The 27,270-nt window shown below is 32.1% G+C and overlaps 1 protein-coding gene across 1 annotated transcript in view; it reads right to left on the reverse strand.

Annotated features, from left to right (window-relative positions):
* LOC124374068 (calpain-C-like) overlaps positions 1-27,270 on the reverse strand; it is a 164,173-nt gene that overhangs the window by 24,040 nt on the left and 112,863 nt on the right. Inside the window, exons 10-17 of the mRNA XM_046832399.1 lie at positions 19,474-19,548; positions 16,809-16,981; positions 15,591-15,763; positions 12,925-13,019; positions 11,717-11,830; positions 10,200-10,318; positions 7,299-7,344; positions 1,293-1,419 (exon numbers count right to left, since the gene is read on the reverse strand). Of these exons, the coding sequence (XP_046688355.1) occupies positions 1,293-1,419; positions 7,299-7,344; positions 10,200-10,318; positions 11,717-11,830; positions 12,925-13,019; positions 15,591-15,763; positions 16,809-16,981; positions 19,474-19,548 (922 nt within the window). The remainder of the gene's footprint in view (positions 1-1,292; positions 1,420-7,298; positions 7,345-10,199; positions 10,319-11,716; positions 11,831-12,924; positions 13,020-15,590; positions 15,764-16,808; positions 16,982-19,473; positions 19,549-27,270) is intronic.

The following is a 27,270-nucleotide window of genomic DNA, read 5'->3' on the forward strand; positions in this document are numbered from 1 at the left end:
AAGAACTGCAGAGTGAATCTCTTGACATTTCTAAGGTTTTTGCAAAAGTTGAATCAGTCATTGACTGTTTAAAACTGGACAGAAATGATGATGGCTTTATTCAGATGTGGAATGAGTCAGAAGAACAGTGTAACAAATATGGTATGAAAGGTTTGTCAGTTGAAAGGCCTTCACTACCACGCAAACGGAAGATTCCGAAAAAAACTTGAAGCTAGTAGTAGCTCTTCAGATGCTGCATTTCATCAATCACCTGAACCTGAACCTGAACAGATGTTCAAGACTGGCATTTACTTTGCTGCTTTAGACACAGTAATTGTTAAAACCTGCAATCTCGTTTTTCCAAGAACGATTATGATAAAATCAACTGCATTGCCCAGTTACTATTTAATTGGACCGAAATTGACAACAACGCTGTTATGGCAATCCAAAAGTTTTATAACTTGTCTTTAAGTTTCTCTGTACATCTTAAGTTTTTTCACTGTTTATGCAAAGAACAATTTTGTCAAAACCAGACAAAGCAACCACAAGAATAACGTTCCAAGAGTTTGGCTGATTTTTTTATTGAGAATGATCTTCAAGCCAGTGCACCAGATGTTTGGCAGCTACTAGAAATATCACTTTCGTGGCCTATCACAACAGCAAGCGCAGAAGATCGTTTTCTACACTACGAAGGCTAAAAGACATTTCTTCGAAGCACCATGACAGAAGACCGCTTAAGTGGGCTTGCCCTGATGTCTATTGAGCAAGAATTGACGTCTGAATACATGAAAGATAAAAAACTAGATCTGTTAGTTGACAGATTTTCAAATCTAGCCGATAGGAGGCTAATGCTTCAATAGAAGTAACGAAAAATTGGTTCGTTGAAAACCATTACTGTAGTTCTGTTCACCTTAAAACTTTGTCTTGTACACAAATTTGTTTTTGTGTTATAAATGTTCTTGCAGTTATGTCTAGAATAGAATAAACTTGTATAATTTGAAATTGAGTCTTTTTACAATCCATCAATATAGTAAAAATTGATTAAAACCAATGTTTAACAAAAATACACATATACTTTACTTTAGTTCTTAAGTGGTAGTTTTCAAAAAAGTTTCCAACGGGACCCCCCCCCCCCCCCCCCCGGAGACCCCGTGCCCCCCCAAATTATTAGGTCACGCTACGCCTATGCTGCCAGAGGTACCAGAAATAAAGTCAATGATGCAGCAGTGAACGTGATATACTGCTGATAAACAGTAATGTTATTTGTGGGATCCATTCTAGAGTACAAAATAAAAAATAAACTTTACACTTACCATTCGGTAAACATGCATCAAGCAGCTCTTGTAGTTCAAATGCATTGACAGTTCTGTGCTCGTCTGCCAGCTGGAGAAACACAGCCTCATACTGCGTAAAACTCTTACCTTCCAGAGTTGCTGGAGCCTGTACACCATAATTTTATTTAATCACAAAAGCATTTTTTTTTATTCAACATATCTTTTATATCAACAATATTTTGTATACAAATTTTGTTTTTACTACAACAGCTTATCAATTTTGAATGACCCTCCTTATTAATGTTTAAAAAATTAATAAATGAAAGCATGTTACCATAGGCGAATCTTGGATGATCAAAAGGGAGGGGGTTACCACTAAAAACTCTCCGTATCTCAGTTAATCTAGGATACAGGAGGACTTCTCCAGAACATGTTAAATATTAATAATGTTAAAAATTGTAAGTTTGATAGCTGTCAATAACACAAAAAAGTCAAGAAAATGACGCTTTATTAAAGAGAACAATAAACAGCAGGTGGTGTTGGTTGAGGCTCAGGAAAATAGCTATACTTTAAAAACCACAAGACACATTGTCATCTCTTACCTGGAATTTACATATTCTAAAATAGGCTTCCAGGACACATTTATTTGACTTCAAAATACGGGTGTGCATTTCAGTATTACTTAAATAATATATATTTTACATTTTAATGCTTTTTAATTTCAAACCATGTCAACCCTGGTATAAAATGCTGGGATATAAATCAACATGTACTTTTATACAGGATACATTTACTGTGTATACAATTACACAAATTTTGGGACACGAAATTAGTAATTGTGTGTCTTTTAGTGCCGCTGAGCGGTTGACGTGCACTGCGTGCATTGTGTATAGGCACGGCAGACACTCCTCTGAGTAAACTCCTTTGAATAAATATAAATGCAGAAAATGTGAACTTCAGGTTAAATACTCGTACTAATTACAAAGCATGATATCTTGTTACTATGGTTGTATCATTCTGGGTTTCATACACAAAGTGTAACAGAAACACGTTGTAGCGATCAGTAAATAACTATTGTAATAATTAATGAATGTACATGAATATAGATCAACAAAAACCATCTACTTTATTTCTTGGCGATTTTGATGTCATCCTACTAGTCATAAAAATAAGACTTAGTGGTTATAGTTTAGACAAACTATTACAGACGTCAGCCTGAGATCTGACAGCGCAGGTACGATTTAGACAACATTTTTCTTAATCTTTCACATAACAAATTAGCCTTTTATTTGGCAGTTTCTTAGAAGCAAGGTCGCTGAATCTTAAAAAATACAACTGATAATATTTAATAATAAAAATATTTCAACATGAGAATCGGAATATTTTTTTTAATGAAAAAGGTGTTGGTTGAAAGACTGTTCATTAATTTTTGTAGACACTTTTAGAGACTATTCAAACAAAGGGTTCCCTTTCATTCACTAAACAATATCAGTTTTTGAGAGGCCAAAGTTGCTTAATCATAAAATTACAAATAACTGGTAAGAACGTTAAGATACTTATATTTTGCAGATCAATGGTCCACCAAAATTAAATAATTATTATAAATTAAAGTTTGAACATAAAACTTATTTTTGGAGTAAAATTTGACCATGCCACGGGGCTTGATTGTTTCTGTTGGCAACCTTTTGTGAGAAACCTGGAAAATTATCACCAATTTAAATGTATAACTGACATCTAAACTTGAGATGGGTGAATTGAAACTCACGGAATTATCACACACGATCTCCAAGAAATTTGTTTAGTTCTATAACCTAAATTTATCGAAAACCTAAATATAAATCCTTTTATTGCAGTAAACAGGCCAGCGTTACCACTGTTCAATTTACATATTTAAACTTTCCCACTATTAATATATTTAATTAAATTTTACCACAAAATCCAATTAGCCTAAATGAATCTCTGGACACAATTAACTCTCTCAAAAAGAGTATTACAACCTATTTTTGTTTCTTTCTCACCAGTAAAACAATATGTTTTTCAACTATCCCTTTACTTGGCAGTTTTGTTAAAATCCTCAAACGCACAGGGTATTTTTCCAAGTAACTTTGAGATTAATAAAGCTATCCTAATTTTATTTAGGAAAAGATACATTTCTGCATAATGGAATACGAGTATCTAATGTGCATACTATACAACAGCACATTACTTAGATTCATTACTCTACTGTACTACTTTATTGAAACCAATAATATGTGTTCATCCCAATCTGGGTTCCATCTTAATCCCACAATGGTTTCCGCCATTTCTTTATTTGTTCGAATAACAGTGACTTCCTTGAGTAAAATGAGCACAAATTTAAATTCTCTTTTGATTTAATTAAGGCTTTTAACGTTGTCAACCATAAGGCTCTCAGGCTGGCTTAAGGTAGAGTATGATACATAGTTTAATGGAGATTTTGTTTCCTTTATAATTTTAATAGAATTTTTATTCTGCATGGACTTTTGAGATCTCAGATAGCAAGAGAGTTTCAGGGAATATTTTCTGTCAGATAGATCTTAATACTCCCCTCTTTATTAAATTTTCATTGCATTGATTTTGTTTTGAACAACAACAATTTAAAAACATAGCTCCAGACATAAAAACTAAAAATTGTTTAAAAAAATAGGCATTGAAGTAACACGTTTATAGGAATTCAATTATTTATTCTTGTCCTACATTATTTAACTCTTCAAAATTAGGATGTTATCTGGTCGGAAAGATATTTTACTGTTTGCATGAAGTTTTCGAGTTTATTTTAATATGAGCCTAACATTTACTTTCAGATAATATTTTTGATTACTATTTATTTATATTTTATTCGTGGAATCGATGTAGACAAAACATGATCAAGAGTGAAAATAAACCTTTAAAAATATGAACTTAAAGTCAATTATTATTTAAGTCTCGGTATTTCTTTACATTGGTTGTGGACTAAAAACATGCATAATTACCAATATCCGGTTTATTAAACCGTTTTAAAGAAAATATAATACATAACATTTTTACACGTATTTAATATCAATTCCGATTAAAAACAAAAATACTTTCTATTAAGCATGTTATATGATGCACAAACACAGCTGATCAACCAGTAACAATGACAAAAGTTTAAGATCAAGTTGGCCTGTACTCAATGACGTCATAGCCGAGATGCTTTGTTTTTACTGTTGTCAGTCTAATGTTTCAGTGTTAAAATGTTGTGGTTATATTTACGTTTGTTTATAATTATATTATAGCCAAATAGTGTGTGTATAATTTATGCGTTTAATGAAGTATTATGATGTTTCAAGGTCCCCACTGAATGAAAATACTCTTAGACGAGTAGTGAAGGAAGAGTACTTAAATGAAAACTTTGTAACTGATATTTATTTTGCCATGTAAATATTTGTAAATAACCACAATCATGTTAGGCCTATTCTTTATTGTTCTATCCTAGTGTGACATAGTTATTATTATGGCTATCACTCATAAGAAACATAGTAAAATCAGTAAAGGAAATGAACATTTGCTAATCAAGATATGCATTTTAGCTCCTCAAAAAAAGTGTTTCTGGTAGTATAAGAAAGTTTTCAGTGTATTTAGTGTTAATATACACATTTTTGTACAAATCAAATAAAAAATTATAAACATTCAGCAATAAATAGCAAAGTTATGACATTTATTAACCGTATGCAAATTGCTAAAAATAGCATGGCACTTTTGGATAATACCTGCAAAAATACCTTTGGCATTATTGACTAACATTCCAAAAAAAGTCTGGCCCTGAAAGGGTTAAAATATATTATAAGATAAATTAAAAAGTTTATTGTATAGCTTCCAGTATACTGTATCAGAAGTTCATTGCCAAAGTCCATTATTTTATTTTATATGTAGGTTAACTATAAAACACGTTTTGATAAGTACCTAATTTAGTTATGTCTTAACCCTTTGAGTAGTACGGGAAACTGCTTCAAAATAGTAATGACGTTCCAGAACGTCATTTATTGTTTGTTACGAAATTGATTTTTTTCTTTTGTTTTTGTTTTATTTGTATCCATTTAGAACCATATAGTTATTTAAAACTAATTTTAAACCAAACCATAGTTGGTAGTGTAATTTTTGAGGCAGAATAATCGGCAAATAAGACATTATTATCAACCATCTTATTTCTGAAGCAAACAGGCTCCACACGCCATCTATTAGAAACAACAACTACTCCTCCTGAAGGTCAAGCAAGGAAAGCTCAAAAGCGGTGTTTTGTATGCTACAACACAACCACCTGTGAAAAGAAGAGGAAGAATACCACACTTCACTGCCCAGACTGCAGTGTAGCATTGTGTATTTACCCTTGTTTTGAGGAATTTCACACCAAAAAAAATGTGTAAATCACCTGTAAATCACAAAAGAATGTAAACATTCCAACTTTTGTACATTTTTATTTGCAATCAATTAAAAAAATACGATATTTTATTTTACTCCTGGGTTGTATTTTCATGTTTCAGCTGTTACTCCTGTGGAACAGACCTAGTGATGTTCCAAGACGTCATTACTCCTCAAAGGGTTAAACAATTTTTTTTGAAACAATACTGAAGGAGCAGAACAGTAACAATGAACAAAATTTAATCAGTTTTAAGAAATAAAATGTTTAAAAATAGTAAAATTAGGGAAAAAAATGTTTGTACTATTTTTCGCTATCTTGTACTATAGTATATTTATACTATTTATATTACTACTACCATAATCAGTATTCATTATTAAATAAGTCTGTAAAACATGACTAATGCCAGCAACGAAGCGATAAGAACTATGTTAAAAATAAGCCGTTCAAAGAGATGTCCGGTAGGCATTCATGCCCATTATTTACAGAAAGCAACAGTGTATATTATATATTTCAACACTGTTGAACAAGTGTCATAGATGGCCTCGTAATCCTGGCCATCCTAATTCTATGCACGCATGTTTTTTTACTATATGTCAGCTGTTACAGTTGGAATATCAAAACAAATATAAACAAATCTATTGATATATGGTTCAACTAAGAGTATACTTTCAGTTTAAACGTTAAAATATACCTTGAAGATTTGTATCAAATGGGAGGGAGTTAAAACTCCCCAAAAACTCCTGGTTACGTCTATGGATGTTACAGTAAGATAAATCATCTATACTGACTACTAGATGGCCTAACCTGGTTCATTTGACTTCACACAACACTTACTGATACATTACTCAACTCACTTTGGGGTAGTATATCTGATAACAAGTTACCTTATCGGGTTTTAGCTAACTCACTATCAATAAGTTCTTAATGACTGTTGCTCAACCTTTAATCATAACTCATTCTATGTAATAAGTTTTCATGTAATATTTTAGTCATGTTCTAAACTGTAAATTTATCCTAACATACTCTTTTTATCAATTTATTATAACATAAAGTACATGATGCCTCCATATAGTATATCTCTCTCCCACTGCCTTACAAGTCTGTTACAATAAACAAGTACTCTGCTGACAGTTAAGTAACACTTATTCAACAAAAATTTATATTATTATTTTCTGATCGGCATTTAAAATACTTATAAGCCTTGTTGATAACTATTTGATATAAATCATCAATTGATTAAAAACAACATGTTCATTAAATAAATAAAAAACCGCTAAAAAAACTTGGTGCTGGGGTATCTCAGCATCTGAACTCACCAAGTGAAGGGTTACATAACAATTCAAGTACACAGCTATATAAGCAGTTAATTTCCATTCTTATATTAATTTTCTTTTACAATTAATTATAGTTAAAATTATGCTTCCAGTCTTTTTAGAGCTCTTTTGTACTAATTGATGAAACAAGTTAATATAATTAGAATTTGATGTTCCAAGTACTTAACACATTATGTGTGATGTTATTATTATATGTAATATATAACATTCATTTTTGTATCTCAGTGAATATTGATAGCTATTTGAGATACAATTAAAAAGTTACTTAAAAAGTCACTTTACATTTAGTTTTTGACAAATCAATTATTTTACCTTTATTATAGCACACTTGACTAGTGATGGTTGGGTATCCAATAACCTGAAAACAAAAAGTTCATTAAGTGTAAAATATTTTAACTTTTTTTATTAGCTGTTAAAAAATATCAACAATGATAAAGTCTACGGAACTATCAGAAAATGAACCGATCTGAAAAAATAAAATGATCTTTTTTATATTTTATATTATTTTTTAACAAATACTCAATCTTGATTTGCTAAAGAGATAACACTAAGGAGATGAAGTGATATAGTAAAATAAACTCCAAAATTCTTATCTTCTTATTGTTGCACCATGTGAGTATAATTCAGAAACAATCAAAAGGTCAAAGGTACTGACTACTCATGATAATAAAGTTAACTCTGGATCTGGCAGTTGAAAACCTTGCAATAAACACTACTTTCTATTTTTAAATATAACCATTTAAACATCTGTAGATTTGAAAGATTAACAGGATTTCAGACATTTGCCTATAATGATGGCAATACAAATATAGAAGAGAATTGAGGACACGTTTTGAGAATTAAATCTATTCTCTTCCTCAAGTGTCATAAAGAACCTTAAGACATAAGTTTATCCATTGCGGAATACTAACAAAACATATTGTTATGCCATAGGCCTAATAGGGGGGTACACCGAACTGATCTAGCCTGTGACGAAGGCTCTTCATTCACTTCCACAGTATGTTAGAAGAGGAGTTCCGCAAGGATCTGTGTTGGGACCCGTCCTATTCATTTTATTCACTAGTGATCTAGGTAAAACACTCGAGGCTTTTAGTCATCCTGTATCGTACGCAGATGACACAGCTCTTATCACCAGCAGTTCAACAGCGGAGTCACTAGAAATCAACACGTATATATCTGTTAGCATGGCCCAACAATATTGCCTAAATAACGACCTTGTTTTCAACCCATCCAAAACAAAACTCCTTGCACTAGGCAGACATAAAGACCACATATCAGGCCCACCAGATCTAGAAAAAGTGGATGAGCTTAAACATTTAGGTATGATATTAGACCAAAATCTTACATGGAGTTGCCACATTGATTACCTTAGCTCAAAGCTCAGCTCTGCTCTCTTTGCTCTCAAAAGGATAAAAGCTACGGGCACAACATCTGCTCTAAAAATAGCCTACCACTCTCTCTTTGAGAGCCATCTTCGGTATGGAATCATCCTTTGGGGGAGTTCTTCAAATGGTAATCTCCAGAGGGTACTAATCTTGCAGAAGCGGGCCATAAGAATCATGGCCGACCTCTCTTCCCGAGACAGCTGCAGAGAATCTTTTACTAAACTCGACATTCTCACTGTGACTTCAATCTACATCATCGAAGTCATCATATATGCTTCCAAGCAAAACTTCCCGAGAAACAGTGAGGTGCACAACTACTACACTAGACAGGCTCAAGCTCACCGTCTACCAGCTCATAGAACAACGCTCTTCACCAAAAAAACCATCATTTGCTGGAATCAAGCTTCTGAACTCCCTTCCTGATGCCATCAAGACCGGAAACGCTAAAACTCTAAAAAGAAGACTACACAAGTGGCTGGTGAAGAACTCTATCTACAGTCTCGATGAGTTTTATGACATTCTCAACTCCTGACTTGTAATGTTTTTGTTGTTAATTTTTGTTCTTTCCTTTCAATGTTATGTTTCATAACTTATTATTTTTATTATTGATTGACAACTATTCTGTTCTTGATGATCATGAATAAAGCTTTCTGTATTCTGTATTCTGTATTCTGTATTCTACTTTAAATTACCTCCCAATATTTATAATAATGTCTTTGTAAACTGTGTGAACATTGGTATGACTACTGAATGTTTTAACAATGGCCTTTCTTTAGTTTTTCAAATACCTTTGTAAATATTCCATAGATTGCAGTGGTATGTACAAGTTGAAGAATCAGCTAAAATTACTCTATACTATGTAGTGCTACTGATCTATTGCTTTCCTAGCCAATTATACAACAGCAACTAGTTTAGCTTTTACGGTAAAGGTTCTGTATATTATTATGTGCTCTTAAATATGGAAATTTATGATTGTCCCAATGAAATTGATGCGAAGCAGCATTACTTTTCTGCAGCCAACATGGACATTAATTTGTATGTGCTGGGACATGTGCGGTTATTCAAACTGGGTTGAGCTACCACACAAAACTTTTAAATTATTCAAAATATAGTGATGATCTTGCCAAAATCAAACTAACAGTAGAAAAGGTTCTCTTTAAAAAAATACTAACTATAAATCTACATATCCAGCATGGTCAGTAAGAGGACTAACCATAAAATTGCACAACACAGACACTCTGTTCACACTGCAGAAGGTGAGGGACTGAGAAACATTAATATTGTCAATACTTGTGGCATGTCAATTGAAACAAAAGAACACAATTGCAATGGTTGGGAGGGAGTTGTCTGGAAGTTTTTGAAGCCAGATGGAGTAGATGTTTGAAAGGAGCTTCATCTTTCTGGTCTTTCAGCTTATTAAACTATGACATACGTGTTGTTTTTCTAATCAAATTTAATAAAACATTTTATTAGCACATTTGTTTTATTCAACTCCTCATTAAATAAAATTGTTTTTCAAACTTGTTTACAAAATTAGTGACATTTGATAAATAAACATAGTTTTTTCAATAAAATACAACTGTTGTAAATTCCTAAAGCACAAACAACTTTAATCAGAATAAAAAAAATGTATTATGCCTGGTGAGAGGAAGGGGAATTATAAGAACAATTTTGGAGGAAGAGAAAGTTAGACCTTTTAGTCCCGAATCAGAGCTATGATGGATGAGTTTTGTGATGAATTTTCTCATCAGTGGCTTATTTCTACAGGAAGAGAAGATAATATTTATGTTCAATATACATATTCACTTTCTTTAACTGTATAACATACTTCAACTTGAGAGGTTTACTGGAGTAGACTCGAAGGGTGAAACTGGATTCCTGTCCAGGCTCGAAGGTTGTTGGCAACACGAGGTAACCTCCCTGCTCCAGCTGGCATCGGTGACTGACCTATACGGGACAGAGTGAGTTCTAGCCATTTTATATATTTATTAACTTGTATTACTAAACAGTATGAAATATTTCTGTCACTATTTCTATTAAAAAGAGTTTTATTTTATTTACTTATGAATTAAGTTAATTTGTTGGGAAATGTCCCTGATAGCAGTGTTCTTGCTACTTTTAGATTTCAGCCTGGAAGCTGATTTTTGATTGAAAATCTAGGGTCTAAAATTTAATGCTAATCAATTTTGGTTATGAATGAGTTGTAAAATAGTTTGTATATTGAAATGGAGAAAAAGGTTGCCACAGTCATGGTAATACTGATTATTGACGATTAGAACATAAGAAAATACAAAACAATGCTATTTTAATGCTGCAATAACATGTGATAGGCAATCAAGTGCTGTTTTGGCAGCAGCACTTCCCCCATAAAACTTTTAATCAAATTGTGATGTACAATATTAAGTTTAAATATACTACTAAATACAACACTACATTTATAAATAACTATTAACTTAATGAACAGTAAGTACATTTTTGACGTGACAACGTCTTAAATTAGGTTGCGGCTCGGAGTTACTCATGAAAAAGTGTAACGCCCGGTAACGTTACGATGCCCGTCCAGTGGGTCCGCCGCACGGGATCCGCACAGGATAAAGCAGATAGCTGTGGGTCCGCCGCACGGGATAAAGCAGATAACTATGTTTATTCGTGAAAATGTGGAGTGCTTAGATTCGTCATTTACAACAACTACAACAATAAAGGTAAATAATTGTACACTGATATTTCATTATCGTAAACTATGATTGATTGATTGATTAATTGTTAGATTGACACAAAAGTTGAGAAACTGAGTTTATAGGTTATGTCATACTATTGACAAATGTTGATAGTGTTAAGTAAATTATTAGTTTAAATCACTCTGCAATCAATCGTAATTCAGTCGATTGAGAAGAAACAGCGCGTATTGCTAGTCAACCATTTAAAATAACAAATTATAACCTCTAACCTGTCATAACAGTGCGACCAAACAAACGAACTAAACCGACCAATCACCACGCGCGGAGTTAGAATTTAACTGTGTGTTTAGCAAGAATTTCAAATTCCAATTTTAGTAAATGTTTTATTCAACTTTACCATTTACAATAACAAATTTTAATTAATTTCAAATTATGTACAATGTTTTAGTAAACAAAATATATTTCTATAGTTAAAATTTGTGCAATTCTTATTTTCATTCAATTCCTTGTTCCTATTGTGCAATTTAATAATATTCATATCAATAAATATTCTACCGAGAAAAAGACGTTGTCACGTAAAATCTTCGCCCGTAAAACCGACTTTACAGGCCACCATAATGATTTTTTAATTGAATGAAATGAAAAAGTTAAAGCTGAGAAACATTACCTGTCGACTGTTGGTATATTGTGAGTTTACAAGTGATTTGTTTTTTTTGAAGAAAGCCTTCCCTATTGACTCGAGACTGTTCTTGGGCAAAGAGTACCCTGTGAAGCCTATCACCTAGAAAATTAAAGATATCAGAATTAAAAATCTGTATGGAAGTTTCAAAGAGACATTTTAATAGATCTCTTATTGATTGAGTTACTACATTGCAACTCTAGCCATGTAAGGACTTTAGCAAAGCTGGTATAGTAGTAATGTGCATCCACCATTGTCAACATTTTAAGCTATGATACATCTCTAGCTACAAGTGAAAATACTAATTTCCATTACTGAATATGTAGTTAACATCTTCACTGCGACACTAGTCATGTACAGACTTAAGCTTAGCCAGGATAGTAGTAATGTGTGTCCGCCACAGTTAATGTGTTAACGATAGCGGACTATATGATTATGTAACATTTTAAATTTGTCAGTATAGTAAACTCAGTCCCTAGTAAAAGATGAAAACATCATGACAGCTCACACTAGCAAAATGGATGTTGAGTGAGAAGTTCAGATCTGTTGTTTAGAAACCTTTGACTCACTTGCTGACTATTTTAACTGATGATATTTCTATTCTTAACTACAAAAATAAAGACAAATATAAATAAAGTTTACATTTTGTTTTCAATTTATCAAAGTTTCTTAACTGAACATAAATTATTGGATGTATTATGCGGGTTAAAATAATAATACATTTTGTGCTCTTTTAATAATTGTTTCCTTTAAAACATTAATTGGTCTTTGAAAAAAACAGGCTGCTACAGAATTCACATAGTCTAATTTAAAATAAAACCTTTTATAACTTAAACATAATTATTACTGAATTTATAACAATTTACAACAAACTGTAAATTAAAATATAACTAATTAATATAACTGTTATTTTAAAAATATAAACTATATAACTATTGTATCAATATCAATCAATACACTATGTATTATTATTAGTGGGCCACATAAAAATATTGAACAGTATAATTAATTATGCCATAAAAACTATACTAGTTTCCTACAATATCAATAATATTTGGTTTAAAAAAATGTGGCCATGTAACTTTTAAAATATGATGGATGTTTAATTTGGAAACTACATTAAACAATTTAAATTTTGAGTACAGTTTTTAACAAAAATTCCCAAGATCAGGGAATTAAGAGAATAAACAACAAACCTTAGGCTCCATAATACTGTGTTGGTTAAGAGAAATGATGACTTCCTCCATCTCACTCAGAATCAGATGCAGTTGTGGATTAATGTGAAATGTGTCTGCAACGTGAAAAGAGTATTAGTGAGAATTCCCATAGCATGGCATTGTAAACCAACAGGAAAACAGAGAGGTTGGCAGGTTTGATTTGAAACTTGGTATTCTTACTACACTTATGGTATTATTTGGTATTGTGTTAAAGTTGGGACACTGTTGGGTAGTTTTTTATGTTTTAATGTTTCATAATGGATTTAAAAATTTTTTTTCAAGCTGTCAAACCAAATTCATACCTTATTTAAAAAAAAAAAACATGATTTTGGACCGAAACTAAAGAGATCACGACTTTTAAGTGAGTCTTGTAATTTTCATGAGGCAGTTTATTTATTGCAACGCTTACATGGCTAGTATTGTACTACAGTATATATAATTAATGTATTTGGTTTTTGGGTGGGAGTGGGATACTTTTTCATGCTTCTGGGGTCTCATTTGACTATCTTGTACCGGAGCTCCCACAAGCACAGGGACTAGCTATGCCACTGCATACAAGTTGTGTTTTGTTCTAGTAGGCCTACAAATGGCCAAATCACAACATAAGTACAGACTGTGTAGTTTTGATTATATTAAATATGGATTCATTTTCACTAAAAAATTGTTTATTATTTACCTCAGTACATTATTTGCAATGTTGTTTCGATGCCATGCAGCCTAGATGTTTCAAACTCTACTCTAATGGAAGTTTTCGAATGGTAAACGAGAAATCTGTTGAATATTTATTTATCTACCACTGCGATTAATCAACAAATTTAAATACCTTGTATCCTTGCATTTGGCATAACTTAATAATTAAATTAGACAGTATATTCCAGATGTTAGGATAGAGAGTTGTCAAAAAATGTATTTAAAATCGATGTGGATATACTTCCTGACCACATTCAGGAACAGGCAATCGGCATAAAATGTGATTCACAAATATTGGCAAAACTTTAAACATGGGTTTTAAAGACTTTCCTGTTTTTTTTCAAGGTTTTTGGAAGCTCTAATGTTGTTAGTACAATTTATATCTATATACCTCTGTGAGTTTAGACTTTCAACACTGGCTAATCTAAAGTCAAAATATCTATCAAGACTAGACATCTAAAGTGACTTGGATGTGCTATGTCACTGCTACAACCAGATATTAAATATGTAATTGCGAAAGACAAACCGTGTCAACCTTCTCACTAAGTTACAAAGTGACTGATATAATAGAGCCATTTATAGATTTTATAAAAAAATTAATATTTTTATTTCTGTGTTTTATTCATTGATTAAAAAAAAAAACTAGTGAAAATAAGTGTAGGCAAAGACTGCATGTTCGAAAAGGTATTTTAGGTAATATTAAATGTTTTGTATAAAATATTTAATTTTAGAATGTGCAAGCTCTACTTTAAGCTATAGATTTAAATCTTATTGCATGTGTTGATCATAAAACATGATGATGGTAAAGGTCTTGATCAAATGTCAGTGTACTAAGGGAGGCACAAAGCCTGAAAGGTTTTGTTTTTTAACTTCTTTATTAAAAATATACAAACAAATTTAAAAATTACATATATATTTATTGTTTCTCAAACAAAATTATAAGCAACAATTCGGTAAAATATTCAATATAAAAATTTAAAAAACAAGTTCAAGAAACGTTTTGTAGTTAAAACCTGTATTTTGCCACTAAAATCACAAGGTTGAAGAGCACTACGCTGATCCATAAGTAAAGCTGCCAGTAGTTTAATGTTTGGACTATTATTTTTAACAGCTAGTTTTTAATTCAATTTCAATATTTTCAACATTTTCTTCAAATTTACCTAAGTGGGTTTCATGCTCTTGCTTCAAACCTTCACTGCGGCTCTATATTGAGTGAGCCCAATTATAGTAGGAGACATATCAAGGCAGGCTTGGGTTATAGCGTGATATTACCAGCTATAACAAAAGAATAACTAGTGATGGGATAATCGATTGAATTCGACAATCAAGCGATCGTCACTGCTCATCTTTACTTCTAATCTATCTTCCTGAATCCTTTACCTTCACAATTTAAATTAAGATGTGTTTACATTATGACACAGAACGTGAGTTAAAGTTATAATAAAATTGAAACATCAGAATAAGCAAACGTCCAAGAACAAAAAGGATGTAAACAGCAAGAACGAAGCGAGACATCATCACGTCACTTCATTCTGAGAATCAGCCGATATGACATTGTGGTAATGCCACACATTGAGGGGAGAAGTGGGGTGCAGGTATTACCAAACAGCCAGGCTTGCAATGATGTGTCTCATACTGTAGTAGTAATCTGATTATGTGCAGTAAGGCATCTGTCATAGTCAATGTGTTAATGAATTTAAATTGGATCATATATTGTCAACTTACTCTGGAAGAGTATGGAGGTTGTCACCCATGTTCGAAAATGTTGAAATTTGGTCAAAAAGTCCAGACACTGCCACACAGTTTTGCCGAAGAATATTAAGTTGCAAGCAGTGAGCATATTAAAATTGATATGAAATTGTAATAAGAGACCTTAAGAAATCATCTTGTGTTCATAATTTATGCAATAAATTAAGAAATAACACTCATGCAACATATAAAAGAAGATACAATACCAGGGTTGTTCCTGCAGCCTCCTGCTGACACACCACGCTGCCATGCCCCCTGGTATAACCTCATCTGCCATGTCTGTTTGTTGTGAAGTGATGGCTCGTCTCTGGACGTGTCATTGTCCAAGTGTACAGCCTCTAGATGGGTGAATGTCTTCACAAAATCGGAGTAGGATATCCTGAAAAAATAAAAATTGTTTATCTTTATGAGTTACCAAATTTAAAATGGCTCTGAAATATCATAACCAAGATTATAAGCCTATTTTAGAGTTTCTATTTATTTAAGAAAAAATATACATATAAAATAAAGTTCCAACTTTTTCCATAAAATCACAATTACAGTCACTTCATCTCATGACTGATAACAATTGAAATAACATTATTTATTGTCCAATAGAGTTTAATTCAACATTGATCTTTTATTTATGATGCATATAAGTTAAAAATGTGTTTTATGTTAATATATTTATTTTAATTTAACAAAAATACACCAATTTACTGAAAATAATCAAATGAAACTTATTATTTTAAAATGTATAAAAGATTCTTAATGTTTAGAATACAGTTTTTTTGACAATCGTTTTTCAAAGTATATATCTAATACCGATAGCACTACAACATTATATCTAATACCAATAGCACTACAACATTATATCTAATACCAATAGCACTACAACATTATATCTAATACCAATAGCACTACAACATTATATCTAATACCAATAGCACACTACAACATTATATCAATTTGTTTGATACGTTTTTAAGGTTTACAGAATGTTAACATATCAAATTAATCTCTCCATTTTATTTTAATTTAATTATTTGTTTGAAATTTTATTCATAAGGTAACAATAAATTTAATTTGTTTATTTCTTGTTGTCCAGGTTAAGTGTGAGAAAGAGCCATATGGCCCTAACTTTGGGCGTATAAATAAAGAATTTTTCATTTCTTTTACAACAATGTATTTGTCAGGAATGTAAACTTATACAGTATTTCCATAACTAAAGGAGCTAACAATTTTATTAATTTTCAAAGAATTCCAGGCATTCTTAGTAGTATTATACAAAATATTGTGATCATTTTAGAATTTTTAACATTGGTAAAGTTATACTTTTTTAATATTCTTTTGTGGAGTCTATGGAACTTTTTATATTTAAAAAGACTCCATGCTTTGATTTCAATTTTCTATAATAGTTCAGCATATATTTTATCATCACTAACCAGAACTCTCCATCGGCCATGTGACGCACTGCCAGCCTTTCCTTCTCCTGTGGTGGTATCTCGTCCCACTCTGTGGAATCCCGGGACCAGGCCCCAACGTACTCTCCCCCCACCACCCCTAGAGGATTTCGTAGCCTCACCACCTGTACTGGCTCACCATTGAATGTCTCCACCTGTCAGGAAAACAGTTGTGCATCAGAATGTGCATCAGGTATCAGAATTACATTCTTGAAGTTTTGTATCATTTTTACATACATGTAACTAAGTAACTGGATTCAATATTGTCAATCAGCAGAGTCACTAATATTAAAAAAATCAATGCCATTGAAAGCAAAATTAAAAACTAATCACTGAATACAAAAATTTAATTCCAAAATATAAGGATTTTATTTCTAACTCATGATTTGATTTTAATCTAATGTAAATTATGTGTTGCAGCATATCAACATATGTTTTTCTATCAGTAGTGATGCGTTCAATCCATGTACTATAAGCCAATATGATGCAATTAACATTCAGTGTCATTTGTAAAAATAGTCACATGTTGACATACGCAATGGGATTCCCTCACATTCAGTTTTTTGTTTGTGTGGTAAAATTAAGAGTAATCAAATAGTAAAATTCATTTTCTTGTAATTAAACTGTAGTTTATGTATTAATGTATAATAATTATAATTTGTAAACCAAGTAATATTATTGAATAAAATAAAAATATCATTCTGCTTTACGATTAGTAACTTTGCTCATGGAAGGGATTCCCTCAGATCTTCGATATTCTTCAATGTAAAAATTCTCATATGTGCTTTTGCTTGTTAATTAATTCTGTAATAAACTTTCTTATTTACGTATATTCACTTTCTAATTTCATTTGAACTTACAAGTAAAAAGCTGTGGAGACCACCAGTAAAACAATAAAATTTCACTAACAAAAACATTACACTGATAATTGAACGTAAATCTGTTGACTCCAAATGTTCAAGGTCAACTGAAATTGTAACAGTGGTTTGGGGGAAGGGTAGGGGAAAGATATCCTAAAACGCGCCCTCCGATAACTACATATTCTGACACAGTAAAACAAATGTATTAAGAGCAGGGAATCCCTGCCTTGCGTATTAAATGATTTTAAATGGTAAGCCTGTACACTCATAAATAATTTTTTTATTTAAAAAATAACAGCAAAGATACAGTTAAAAAAATTGAATCTTTTAGAAACAATTTAGATTTTTTGTTAAGTTTCAAAATGATGGATGGGCTTACAAATGTTTTCAAAAATATAACCTTTATAGTCCAGCAGCTGACTGCCAATTTGCACTATATAAGCACAACCTGCTTTGTCTTGAAATCAATAGAGAAATTTATCCTAGGACAGAAATCGAAATTGAAATAGGAGGGTATCAAAAGAGTTAAAAATATGAAATGATGATTTTTTTCAGCTCATGTTTTTATTAACATGATACACTTAAAACCAACACTGTCAAACAAATAAATAAATGTCAAATAAGCATCAGCTGAACTATATACAGACCCTTAAAGAGGTGATTCTCTGTAACTTTATCTAATTCTATGGCAACTATTATTTGTAAGTCTGATTTTTTTTAAGATCTGGCTGTACTGGTGACCATCTTGAGCTTTTCTCCATGTGAAGAATGTGGAGGACAATTCTACGACTTTATTTTCATTTGTCACATTGAGAGATATAATTAATACACATACAAATGCTATTTTTAGATTTTTCAATATTTTTATCAATTATACTGAAACAAATTTCAAACATTGTTGTACTTCATAATACAAATATTAATACTTCATAATTCAATTAAAAAAGTATAAACAAAAAGAAAAATTATAAAGCATTTGGAAGCGTATTACTAAGATCTTCAACATGAGAAATCTCCTATAATCCTACATTAAAAAATAAAATCGTGCAAGTGAATGAGGTTTAACATTTTTTTCATGAGAAAACCTCAACTTGTTTCACTACAGCCATCTCAGAAAAATATAGTTTTATATTTTTAAACCTTTTGGTACCTTTGCATTTTTACCTCCAAAAACATTAGGGTGGCTGACAATTGATATCTGTTTTAGAAAAATCCTCTATCGATTTCAAGAAAACTAAGGTTGTTTGCATATTCAGTAAAGGTTGGCACTCAACTATTAGACTATTAAAGAAATACCATCGCAACATTTTCAAGTAGGTTAAGCTAATAAACAAAAACACATTCAATTTAATATGATTTCTTATAGGAAATTATGTACCTGAATATGTAGTAGAATAAATATTGTTATTTTAAACTTTTAATTTATATTTTAAATATTATAGTTAATAATAAATGTATTAATAATATTGGTATTCTGAAATTACATGAAAAAAACTATAAACCTCATAAGTTTAATATAGTAAATTACATTCATAATATTGATAATATTATTCTAAAAATTAGAAAGGGTATAAATACAAATTACAATTACAAGAAGTTATATTTAAAAGAATAAAACCATTAGCATCCAAATATGATTGGACTTTTGTACCATAAAAGAAAGATGGATTTTGAAAAATACACTAGTTAGAAGCATATGCATATAAAAATCAATATATTCATGCAAATACCATTAAACATTTTACAAAATTGATTCTAAAAAAAATAAAAAAGAAAACTCAACTTACCCTTTCTATGGCATACAGTCTGTAATTTGTTCCTATTTGAATGCCATTGGCCAGTTTCTCCACTTGATTTCTGACCTGAAAATAAAATAACAATTTTACACTAGTGTTGAATATTGTTATAAGGAGTTTGGGTGGTCAATAACTATAGTTGGGTGAAGCTAAATACGAATCTGTACACAGTACACTTTAAAATACTATATGAGTTATATAAACACAAAATAGAAATTGGATATAAAAAGAGGGAAAGAATCAAGAATCAAGAATCTTTATTTTGTCGTTGACATAATACATATGTATTGACAAAGTCATATTACAGCTTGAATTAGCTACAGTCAATTCTTCAATAATTTATGACATAAAAAATTATAAATATTTGAATATATCATTAGCTAACAGGCATGGGTTTTAAGTTTTACTAGGCTATAATAAATAAATAAATAAATATTGCACATAAAAATAGATATTGCACATAAAAGTAACATACATAAGAATAGATTATTCACAGACAAAATAATTATTATGAAAGACAAAAATAGCATAAAAACACTGAAGTCAAATAACAAATAAAACTGCACATAAAAGTTTAAATATAACATATACAACAATATTGCACCAGCTCATAAATTTAAATGTATCACAAGTTTCAATTATAGGCATATAGTTATCTAAAAAATATCTATTTGTTCCAAAAGCAAAACTTCTTGAACTGAATAGACTGGATTATTCAACAGCCATTCATAAAATTTTGTTAATAAGAACTTTTGATTGTTAAAGTAATTGCTAATTTTAATATATTTATTAATTTTATTATAGATTTTAAAAGACATTTCTACGTGACTATTGAGTGTTTTCTCTAACCTGGAATGCGTCCTTGAAATATTACTACTATTTCTGGTGTGATAAGAATGCACATCATTTTGAAAAGTTAAAAGTGGGCATTGTTTCAGTGCATAAGATAAAAGTTCATAAATATACAAATTAATTATTGTTGGAATTTTTAATAATTGAAACAGCGGCCTGCAGTGGGCATCATCTACTGCATTTGCGAGAATACGAATAACCTTTTTTTGAATAATTAAAATCTCTTTTGTTCTACTGCAACCACCCCAGAAAATTAAGCCATATCTATAGATACTTTGAAAGAATGCAAAATAAACCATTTTTAAATAGCTCATATCAACAAGGGCTTTAAGACGTCTAATCAGATAGACAACTCTAGACAGCCTAATTGACACATGATCTACATGGGAATTCCATTGAAGTTTGCTATCTAAATGCATCCCAAGAAACTTGACACACTCATCCTTGGGTTGTAAATTTTGGTCAAAAGGCCTAAAGACTAAATGTTGGGTTTTATCAGAATTCAACTTGAAATGATTGCTTTTAAACCAGATTTCCCCCTCATTTACCGCACTGTTTATTAGATGGGAAAGTTCACCCATCATGCCAGCGGCTGCAAAAAAGGTGGTGTCATCCGCATATAAAATTGATTTAACTGGATATGAAATATTTGATGGCAAGTCATTTATTGAAATCAAAAAAAGTAAGGGTCCAAGCACAGAACCTTGAGGTACTCCATGCTCCACCCTCACCCTGTTTGACCAATCTCCATTAATACAAACAAGCTGTTCTCTATTGGTTAAATATGATTCAAAAAATTGTAGGGCAGATCCTTTAATACCGTAAAATTCTAATTTTAACAACAATTCCTGGTGATCGACACAGTCAAAAGCCCTGCTCAGGTCGCAAAAGGCGGCCCGAGCAAAAGCCTTATTTTCAAAAGCCTCAATCACATTTCGCACCAAGTCATCTATGGCATTTAGGGTTGACTTGCCACTACGGAAACCATACTGTGATGTGCAAAGCAGATTATTATGTTCTAAGAATTCATTAACTTGATCAAAGACAAGAAGTTCAAGCAACTTAGATATAGCAGGTACGATTGAGACTGGCCTATAGCTTTCCGGCTGGTTTTTTGGACCCTTTTTGTAAATTGGGCAGACCCGAGAAATTTTCAGTTCAGCAGGGAAAACACCATTGGCCAAACATATGTTGAATACAAAAGTCAATTGAAGTACTATGGATGGAACTATTTGTTTTAATAAATTATTTGACATATTGTAAAAATCACAACTATTTGAATTTTTTAATCTTTTAACTGCTTTTAAAACATCTTCTTGAGTAATTAATTTCCAAGAGAACTGAGCAGGAGTAACATTTAATTTTGACATATAACACTGGGGTTATATTAGGATTAGTGGCACTTTGCCTTAGTTTTTTAACTGAGTTTATGCAGAAGTCATTAAATTCTTGGGGTGAGATTCCAACTCTACTATTGCTAGTATGACCTTGAGTGTCTTTTTTTATTAAATCCCAAGCTGCCTTGCACTTATTTCTACTACATTCTATTTTTTCTCTAATAAGCCTGCTTGGCTTCAGAAATAGCTTTTCTGTACTTTAGTTTAGAATTGGCAAGCTGTTGTTTCAAATTGGACGAAGGTGTCTCTTTCAGAATTTGACTCAAAGCAATCAAATTATTTTTCATACATGTTAATTCTTTTGTATACCAGGGCTGTTTTTGAAAACCAACTGTTTTTGATTTTACTGGGCCAGAATCTAATTTAATAAGATTGCAATAAAAATGTATAGCTGAAGTAATTTTGAGGAAAAATTTTGAAAATAAATCAGTGGTGTTGAAATTATTGCTGAATACTAGGTCCCAATCAGTACAGAGAAGCATCACTGCCACACAACCAAATTTCCTCACAGGTAATACCATTTTAAAGAAGCCAATAGACCTCTCCTGTATGTTGTTTCCTTCAGATACAATAAACTTAATAGGCAAATTAAATAGTAGGGCATCATGATCAGAAAAAGGGAAGGAGATAACTTCACAGATCGCCCTTTCAGTAGCTGGAAGTCTATTACAAAAAATATTATCCAGACAATTTTGATTTCTGGTTGGTAAATAATTCATACAGTGATAATTATGTTGTCTTAATAAATTCAAAAATGTTTTAACACTATTTTTTGTACATTTGGTAATGTCAAATTCTCCATTAAGGTCTCCTCCCACCACAACCGTGGAGTTGTGCCACTTGGAAAGAAATAATAGTAAACGCTCTAACTGTTCTAAAAAAACCGTGGGGTTGCCATCGGGTGACCTATATACGGAGACAACAATTAAGTTAAACTTATCTATGAATATCCCGGAAACTTCAAAATGCATTTCGTCACATAGGAAACCTAAATCTAGCTCTTTGGCGTTAGAAATTAGATCATTCCTCACAAATATTAGAGAACCACCTCTTTTAAATTTTGAACGACAAAAGGAACTTATCAGAGAGTAGCCTATAGGATTTGAAAAACTAACCTCGTCATATTGTAGCCAATGCTCCGAGATGCAAACAACAGACACTCTTAGGCCAAGTAAAAAACCCTCCAATATAACAGATTTATCCTTGAGGCCTTGGACATTTAAAAACACTAAGTTCATACTATTGTCATCTTCTTGAGTCCTTGGAACGTCATCCGGAGACTGCGGTCTTAGCCTTCGGTATGGGTTGAGCTCTGCGAGTTGTCTTCCATGGGTAAAAAATGTTCGTTTGATGAAGTCCCGTTGATGACTGCTTCTTTTCGAAGAAGTGAATAATGGTTTTATAGACAATCATTCCATTTTAATCTGCTGTTTTGTATTAACTATTGTTAGTAGTTGTTAATATAATTCTTGTTTATGTAAACACTTTATTATGAGCTAAATAACATAATAAAATTGGTTTCAAAGTATTTATTTTATTACAATTAGACATGGTGGCAGCAGTAATTATTTATTTATAATGCAAAGAATTAAAAGAGATAATAAACAAATATCCAGTAAAACTTATGTCATCAGATATATTACACTTAGGATTGGAATACTCAAGCTTACAACAAAAATAAATTTCAGTAATCATGTTTTAACCTCTACAAAATTTTGATTTTAAATAGCCAGAACTATAGGAAAACAGGTCTACATGTTTTGAAAGGAACAGACTTCCCTCAGGGCTGGACCATGAGCCTGGAGAGAAACAAGTAAGTTCTCTTAATTACTAGATGAGATCTGATGCTGAAAATATTTTCTCATCAGTACTCTTTCATATGAGGATCAAAATTCTTTAGAGACAGTAAAAAAAGGCGTTCAACAATTTATTTGTTGGTATGTACTTATTGGTAAAAGTAATTTAACTTATGAAAGAGCGAAATTCAACTCCAGATATCATCAACAGAGTGAACTTTTCGACATTTTTTTACTTCAAAGCCTGTAATTAATTGTTGTGGGTAACACACAGGTAGACAATACAAGATCTCCTTGAATACAAGACGATTCTCATTTGAACTTAGAAAAAGCTATTAACACATTTAAACAAAAGGAGGTTATTAACAAACAATTAGTGGAACAGAAAAATAATAAATTGCCACACAATAGTCTGATTTTAATATTCATGAGAAATATTGTTGGAATTGTGGTATCCCATGACATCCACATAACTCCACGCCCTGTTAAAGACGTGATCTGTACTTACTACAAGAGAACATGATATTTTATTAAGCACTTCAAGTCTTTAACCGAACCCACTTAAAAAGCCAAGAAAGTGAATGGTCAGATGAGTTAAGTACTAGTGACGCTACAGTTGCATACTTAGGATCTGTAAATGTTAACTGCAACAGCTGCTCTCCTTGATATATATAAATCTACATTAATATACTAAATTAGTAAAAGAAAACATTTATTTAAAGGCAGAAGTGACGGCTATTTCATCAGATGTTTTACAAACAAACCTGACAAAATCAGATTGTATATTAAATAATGCAGACCAGAGGATATTAGATGTTGTGTATATATTTATTGCACACATAACATACTGGGGGATACACATAAATGGAACATGTTTACATTGTTTCAGGTTAAAATGAGCCACTGATAGGAATTCCTCTTATTAAAGCTTTATACCTAATTTCAATAAGACTACCAAATCAGCCTGTTGGGCTAAATTCTATCCAAATGGATTCAATGATTTATACTTATCCTGAGTTTTTTACAGGGCTGGGTATTATTCCTGGGGAATAAAATATTGAACTGATAAAAAATGCTTAACTGCATTCAGTTCGTGCTCCATGAAACATATCTATTCTCCTTCGTTGCAAAGTAGAGCCTGAATAAATAGAATGTTAAACTTGGGACAATAGGAAGAATTCAATCTCCCGCAGAACCCAACGGCAGCATACGTTTGTGCGAGGACTATACATAACTAAATAAAGAATTTTAAGTGTCCCAAGGCTATTTTACTGGATTTGGAATAGATTGGAAACTCTAAAATATTTACTAAATTGGATGCCCAATCAGAATTTTGGAAAATAAAAATACCATCAAGAACTACCAGATTAACATCCTTAGTTACTCCTTTTGATAGATTCTATTTTAACAGATTTCCCTTTGGTATCACAAGTGCACCTGAATTTTCATCACTTAAATGTCCAAAGTCTAACTGGCATTGGCAGAGTTTTATGCCATATGATGACTTTCTTATACATTGCCAGACTCAAGAGGAACATGATTATAGCAGGCCCGTTTTACCGAATAGGCACGGTAGGCACGTGCCTAGGGCGCTAGGCGATTGTCATTTTTTGGGGGGCGCAAACAATGGAGGAAAATTGCTGTGGTTGTATCTGCATGCATCATCATCAAACTTACTTTTTCTAGGCTGTCTTAAGCTGATAAGTGAATTTGGTCCATTTCTCGCCCAAAACATGGTAACAAAGGCAAAGGTAGTATATCATATATTTCGTCTGACATTTGCAGTGAATTTATTGAGATTATGAGCAAAGAAGTACTGAAGAAAAATCTTAAACGAAATTAAGCAAGTTCGCTATCTCTCTATAATCATAGACTCCACACCTGACGTGTCGCACACAGACCAATTGGCCGTAGTACTTCGGTATGTTTCATTGCCTAATGATTGCGCCAACGAAAGCCTGATAGGCCTACAACTCTTACCAAGTGTGTGCCACAAATCTGAAAGTTTGGAAGAATCAACCCTCAGTTTACACGAGAAACTTGAGCTGGATGTCGATAACTGTTGTGGACAAAGTTACGACAATGCATCAAACATATCGGGCATATACTCAGATCTTCAGGCAAGGATTAACAACAAAAATTATCTTTCTGACTATGTACCATGTGCAGCTCACTCACTAAACGTCGCTGGGTGTTTTGCTCCCGGCAAGGCGTGTCCAGATAACACACGTACAAGGGCTGTATGATTTTTTCTCGGCATCCACTTATAGGTGGAACATCCTAAAAAATTCATATTGAAAAGAGCAACGAAGGAAAATCAAAGAAAGATCAGGGAAAGCTTAAAACACCAGAAATTAGATCGTCTATGGTTGATGAAAAGCTTAATGGCTTATTGTTCCTCTGCACCCAAAACGACATTACTTTAAAATTAGACTACAAAAACATTATTGACGACTTTGCAACACAGAAAAACCAGAAAAAGCTATTGTATGAATCTTTAGTCAGTCTAGAGGTAAGAGCCAACAATCCAAAAATAATAAAAAGAAAATGTGATTAAACGAATACTGTAAATTATGCAAAAACTTCAAATGTTAAGAAGGGAGGGTGGGTGGTCCGTGAGGTATGTTACACGCATTCTCCCCGGAGGCCAATAGTTACCTCACGGCTACCAGTTGCCAGTCCAGGACACGGCGGGTTCATAAGTGGTGGATAATGGGAAGGCTCTCGAAAAGAATCAGGATAATTTGTAAAGAAGACTTAAGGGACACTAAGTCTGAAGTCCCTCCCGAACCAAAACTGGTATTCCAGACTAAATCTAAATTTACGGTTTGTAGGCGTTATGGTAGGGCTGGTGGAGGGGGGGGGTTATAGTCCGCTGGCAGGAGTATAAAAAGGGGCACAACTCTTCGTTGTGCCTAGGGCGCTGGCCGGGTGTAAAACGGGCCTGGATTATAGTTTGATTCAAGTGTTGTAATTTGAAAGGAGCTAATGTAATACTAAAGAAGAAAAAGTGTTGTTTCATAGACATCTGTAAAATTTCTAGGAAACCTAATTGATTCTGATGGTATAAAGATTGATCCTGAATGGGTTTGAGCACTTGAACTGTCAACTCCCCAAGATATTGCAGGAGTTCGACGTTTGAATCACAAGTTAAATCAACTGAATAAATTCATATCAAAATTAGCTGAACAGCTTAACAGAAGATTTTGAAACTTATGCAAAAAATCAAAACCAAATGTCTGAATAGATGATTCAATCAGAGACACCTGACTATCCATAACAGAAGATTGCCATTGATTACTTTGACTTTCTTAGAGGCAAGTACTTAACCATAGTGATTACTCATGACACTTAGAAATGATAAATGTCTCTACAGTGACTGTAGACAACCTATTAAAAAAAAGTAAGCTTGTTTTGCTCATTATAGAATCCTGAAGTGGTTGTCAGATTCAGGATCCTAGGTTACAAGTAAAGAGTGGTGTTTCTTTGTAGTCAAATATATATTTAGTTCATCAGTAAATTATATTTGTTGAAAGTGCTAGAACACACCAAACCTAACATGTTGACTAAGCATATGCATTGAAATCGAATTTTAAAGATTAGGTATTTTACCATAATTTTCCCCTTCTTGTCTTTAAAAGTGCTATCGCTGAAAAGGTTTGTATTTATTTCAATATCTTTCATTATGATATTATTAAAATATACTTTTCCTGATTATTTATCCAAATGTTCTATTATGTCTC

The sequence above is a fragment of the Homalodisca vitripennis genome, chromosome 1 (assembly GCF_021130785.1).
Source record: "Homalodisca vitripennis isolate AUS2020 chromosome 1, UT_GWSS_2.1, whole genome shotgun sequence".
NCBI lineage: Eukaryota > Metazoa > Arthropoda > Insecta > Hemiptera > Cicadellidae > Homalodisca > Homalodisca vitripennis.